The 6,000-nt window shown below is 38.8% G+C and overlaps 1 protein-coding gene across 1 annotated transcript in view; it reads left to right on the forward strand.

The window, feature by feature from the left end:
* Positions 1 to 2,995, forward strand: part of LOC119161502 (folylpolyglutamate synthase, mitochondrial) — a 32,175-nt gene extending 29,180 nt beyond the window's left edge. The window contains exon 11 of the mRNA XM_037414020.2: positions 1,032 to 2,995. Within this exon, the coding sequence (XP_037269917.1) occupies positions 1,032 to 1,106 (75 nt within the window). The 3' untranslated portion in view covers positions 1,107 to 2,995. The remainder of the gene's footprint in view (positions 1 to 1,031) is intronic.
* Positions 2,996 to 6,000: the final 3,005 nt, after the last annotated feature.

Here is a 6,000-nt window from a genome sequence, read left to right on the forward strand (position 1 = left end):
ACCATATGAAGCCTTAATTGCAGGTTTTGTCTGTTTTTAACGAAGTAAAATGGAACGGTACCCAAAGTTTCATTCTCAAGTTATCTATTGGCTTGATATCGGAGCTAATACTAGAAGTTTTTGTACAGCAAGAAAAAAAGTGTATTTTCTGTTTGATTCATCTCCTTTAAATTCAACATCTCTAATATCGAATTGGCCCACAACATAACTTGCTCATCATTGTTTGTTGGGGGTGTAATATACTTCAGAGTGAGTGTTTTATTTGACATTAGTGCCATTTTATTAAAATTAATATTTATAATTATGCCAGGAGTGACAGCAGTACTCAAACAGTGTGCTTGCAGGGACAGCAGCAAAGGTTTTCTATATGTGCTGTGCATAATGCTATACTTCTGTATTGATCTGCAATACGAAATTGCAGCTTTTTGATACACTGGGATTTAACTGCATCATAATTTTACAAGCAGACCAGCTTATGCCTTTTGTACATATTTTTTACCTCACCATGGTACATTGCAATATTGTGATCTCATAGTTTTTCTTAAGCATCAATTTACAAGTCCTTTTAAATGTCTCTTTTCAATTTTTTTGTCTTGATAGTTCTGTAAAATGATCAAAAATGTATAGCATGTGCTCTATTATCGCTTTTCTGTCATTTACTTATTGAGGGTTCCTCGCTAAAAAAACAAACTGGATATTCAGTACAAGAATTCTTTGGTGGTTCTATAGTTGCTTTTGCAGTCGTTTAAGTACCATCTGCTCTTGTCAGTGGTCGCGTGCTTCATAGAATGCACGTAGGAAATTGGTGCAACCAAAACTAAGACTTGTATATCATGAGTTCAGAAGAAATATCCTTTTCTTCCAAAATAAGTTGACTAGATTTGAAAAAGCCCTTGAAAAAACCTGTACAAATTATGAATGCTTAGTTTCAGTATAGGCACATTTAGTTTTAATGAACACGGAAAGTGTACCCTGCAGCTTAGAGCATGACATTTTGCTAGTTGGTAAGTTTGTACATTTTTTTTTTGCAGGTCTTGGTAACTGGAAGCCTTCATCTGGTTGGCGGAGTAATGTGCCTACTGGATCCCAAACTTGCATTGCTTTAGGGGATGTACTAACAAATCTCCAGCTGTATAGAAAATTTACCATCACATTTACTTTAAAAGAGAACACATTATATGGTTGCATTTATATTTCTAGTTTTTCACACTAGAGGTATCATTATATTTTGTCAAGAATAAGGTGTCAGGTTTGAATTACCAATAATAGTACTATTACTGCAGTGTGTGTTTTAACATAACTTTGCGCTTTTATGAAACAGTAGTCCAGTAGAGATGTCAATAACATGTTTTGCAATCTGCCAAACACCAAGTAACAATGCCCTTAATGCACACAGCTTGAAACAATTATTTAATGGTTCACTTTTACTGTTAAGCAGCTGTTATGTTTTTAAAGCTTGCCATTCCACAGCAAGCTATGGTAGTGAGCATGCCAATAATTTTGCAATAATGTACGAAGCAAATACTTGTCTTTGTTCCTTTATAATCAGATTCTCGGGCTCTTAACTCAGCATCATCTTGATTGTCCTTTGGCTTACAGTGAGCTATATGATAAATTAGGTTTTTAAAGGATTTATCAAAAGAGATCACAAGTTTTGGTAAAGAATTGCTGAAAAATCAAAATTTCATAATGCTTTAAGTGTCTCTAGGCTGAAGCACATGTGTTGTGAAAGTTTTGTTAATAGTGTTTTGCATGGTCTGTGTGCAGCTAATGCTCATCTTGCCAGACACTGTGAACTTTGCGCGTGTATAGCTGTCTCTAGTAAGAAACATTATATTGAGGCTATGTTGGTCTCTTTTAATGTGGGTTGTGTAGTTTTTACTCTTTTAAACATTTTATAAAATACTGTTATGCATTTTGATGCAGCTGCCTTGCAATAGGACCCAAGGAGTGTGGCAAAACTACAGTAAGGTATATGCTAAGGCATTTAAAAGTTATAAGGCTCAGATACATCTTCTTTAGAAAGACAAATTGTTGAAACCAACGAAATAAGCTCAAGCCTTCTCTCATAGCTTGTAAGCATGCTGTAAAAGTTAAACAGTGTGCTTGATTGGGCTGGTTGGTGTTGCATGGTAGACTAAAACAGCGTGAAGGACAGGACAAACGGAAAGAGAAGACAAACACAGCATTTTAGTTGTCTTGTTTCTTGTAATGATATATGTGGGGTTTAACGTCCCAAAACCACCATATTATGAGAGACGCCTTCGTGGAGAGCTCTGAAAATTTTCACCACCTGGGGTTCTTTGACATGCGCTTAAATCTGAATAGGGCCTATAGCATGTTTGCCTCCATCCAAAATGCAGCTTCTGCAGCTGGGATTATCTCGCGACCAACGTTCCTGTAAAAGTTCTGCGAATTGATAGGGCAGCATGAAAGTTATAATATGAAAGTTATAATAAAAAAAGCTAATGACTTCTTGAAAAACTGGATTTAGCACGATTTAATGGGACTCGTTATAGCAGCACACTTACTTCCTTGGACACAAAATTCGGCATCACATGACTAGGGTGACATGTTCCGCTATTGCATCGGCAAAACCAGTGGCAGAACAGGCCTTTAAAGCCAAATATGTGAAATGGCCCCCAAAATAACTTTTGCACTAGTGATCAATGTGTACCGTACCCCCCAGAGTACTGAGGTGGTCCATATGTGGCTTTCCAGGTCTCTGGTTTTCCAGAAATTATAGCCGTTTCAGAGCTCTCCCATTATTGGGTGGGTTAGCTTGCTAGAAAATCTCAGCATTTGGCATCGATCTTCTTGGCTTTATTGCTTTACAGATAGAATATGGGTCATGCTCTGCATATGGCACACTATCACTTGTTTGACTGTGCAATTGAATTGTTCTTATTTTGTATTGGTGGCTACAGTTTAAAACTTTTATTTACACCTGTATACCTTGAACAGAGCTGCTAAATAAATGCATTTGTCAAAGGTACTGTATTGTACCCAAGCTTTGCATATTTTAGTTCCATTGCTCATGAAATTGAAATCTTGTGTGGCCAGCTAAAGTAATTGCAAGTTGTGAAAAGTTGCACACCAGCTATAAAAGTTGGAAATAAAATTGGAAATAAAAAAAAGGCAAACCTAGTCATGTTAAATGTTCCTTGAAGGGACTCTAAGGTGAAAGCAGTCTAGTTTCCAACAGATATGCTGTTCTCTAAAACACAGCTGTCATTTATGTCACTATCGTGGCATTATTAATAGAAAAGAAAAAATGATTTCATTTTAAAATTTTAATCCTAATTATTTGCAGGTAATAAATCTTACATTTTTTTGGCCAGGTCAACTCAATAATTTTTTTTTTTACTTCATCTGTTAAGTCTCTGAACCATTTGGCGGACGAAGGAGTTCATTTTTACAGATTGGGAACTGTGTATATACTCTATTGATGCAGCCGAAAACCACAGTGTCATGGCAATAGGTGCACAAACTTCCAAAGTGGTGACCCCATCTGCATATCCTTTTCTCACTTGCAGTCTTCCCGTGGCAAGAGTAGTTGATGCTTATGACATTCTGAAAGAGTAATTCACCTACACGGGAATTTGTTTTTGTTAGCATCCCAGTCACGTTCCTGCAGGTGGTATATACATTGCCTTTGGTGCTCTGCTCTTGCAACTTCTACAGATAGCCTGGAGGCTTCATGTCATCTATTCAAGACTTTTCACTGAGACCCTCCTTGTTCTTGATTAGAAAGGCTGTCTCCACATAAAGCTAGATGTTGAGACAGTCTTAATGAATTCCAGAAAATACCGTAGTAGGGTTTCTACTTGCTCACACTGAAGGCAAAGGTGTGGATGCCCTGATCCAGGAGAGCAGTGTTTGAATGATCATGTCAATATGATTAGGGGCTCAGCTGGGATTTTATTATGCAAAATAAGGGGAAGGGAGGTAGGCAATGCTAAATGTACACACATGGAACACACATGTGGAACAGAGATGGCAAAATTACTTAAATGTAATTGTGTTACAGCTGGCCTAAAGTAATGAAATTGCTTTAACAAAAGTACATTATTCATCTACACTTTATTTAGAGCATGTACACATTCACACCTCAGAAATCTTGATTGTATCACAGGAGCAGCGGGGACTTGAAATGAGGATCAGAAAGGTGTAGTACTTATTTGAAGGGCAAAGTTTGCTTCATCATACTGAAAAGTTGCTCCACAGGCACACATAAGGGCAGAGCTGTTTTGAACATAATGAATTTCTTCATTTTGGGGAATACTAAGAATGTCACCTAAGTCATACCACTGCGCTGACATTCCCTCCAAACACTTGCTTGTCACCCTATAGCCCAATCAGCAGAAACTTGGCACCATCCTCCTCTCTGGGAGATGGAAGCTAAACCTGTTGCGGTGGCTTGTAGCTGCACTGTTGTCCAGATTCTCTGACCTGTCGAGAAACTTGCCTGACCTTGCTTGACTAAAGAACAGTTGTGCAGTGGGAGGATCTAGGACCACAGAAGCCATCATTGTTTTGTCTAAAAAAAAATCCTATCTCAGTTGAACACAGTTATGCATTTGAAACCACTGCATTCTGTTGCTGAGCTGTCCGACAGTCGACAAAGTACAAGGTTGTGGTCAAACCACTTTGTCTGCAGTTACGAGGGCTGTGGCTTTTCAGCAACATTATTCAAGGCTTTGTGTTCAGATGCTACGTGGCTTTTTTTGTGGGCCCGCCTCATTCCACACTTGAGGCTAGGAACTAGATTATCTTTGTTGTTTCAAGTGCATAGCACTTTAGGGGCCCAGCTCATCGTCTGTCCAGTCTCGTGGTCCTACAGTAGTCAATAGTGGAACGAGGTACACTGGTTTATAAGCAGTCCTGCGAGCAGGCAAAAATGTTTTTTCGTAGCAGGCTTGGAGCACCCAGAAAGACATTTTGGAGCAGGCTTGGAACAGCCAGAAAGGCCTTTGCAAGGAAGTTTGGAGCAACGCAAGGAAGTTGGGAGCAGTCAGAGAAACGTTCAGAGTAGATGTTGCCCCATCACAGCACATGTAAAGCAACATTTGTCCAATGCATTTTTTCAGACACTAAGCTAAATTTTCCAATAGCCTTATTATTGCGACAGAAATGTGGTTACTCTCAACGTTTTTTATTTTTTTAGCAAGTTTGGAGCAGTCGGACAAACGTTCAGAGCAGATGTAGCCCCGTATCAAAGCACATGCAAAGTAACATTTGAGCAATGCTGAATTTTTTCAAGCACTAAGCTAAATTTTGCAATAGCCTTTCCTTCATTGTGATAGCATATGAAGGAAAGTAAATTTATGAGCTCATTTTGTTTTGTTAGACACATTATTAATGAAAACTAAGACAATTAATAATAGGGGCTTTTAGCTTCTACGTATACTTCTTTACATTACAGTGTTACCGGATAGAATCTGCACATGCGCGGGTCTTAATGCAACTTAAACCTTTACGTTTCCCGCCCTATTTTGCAAATCCACCTTTGTTCGTAGAAACTTGTGGTATCCCCATTGCGGGGACTCGAGCAGTCGAGTTGAAATAAGCTGAAGTGCGAGAACCAATAGCCATTGCATTGTTTCAGCCGGATTACCAAAGCTAGAATTGCCTAAGACAGATGCCATAAACATGCGAACTCTCGACGGCTGGATAGGTGATGCCATTCAGCGGGGCATTAGTAAACCAGGTAATTACAAAATTATTGCAGAAACATCGTGCATTGTACGTCCGATATAAAAGCCATACATTGTCGTTATTACAAATGAGTTACATTTTTAATTATTTTCACCTAGAAAACATTACGCGTAAGCTGTGTTCATGACTGTGGTTGCACGAACTGTCACAAGATGGCGACATCATCATTGCAGTAGCCTTGTATTTTTCACCCTTTTGCGCATACGAGGGAGGATACTGTACGCGATCAAAGAACGTCTCGTGATTTTGCCACAACGGTGATTCAATCCTATGTAAGTTAAA

Source organism: Rhipicephalus microplus, chromosome X, assembly GCF_043290135.1.
Source record: "Rhipicephalus microplus isolate Deutch F79 chromosome X, USDA_Rmic, whole genome shotgun sequence".
In the NCBI taxonomy this organism is placed as follows: domain Eukaryota; kingdom Metazoa; phylum Arthropoda; class Arachnida; order Ixodida; family Ixodidae; genus Rhipicephalus; species Rhipicephalus microplus.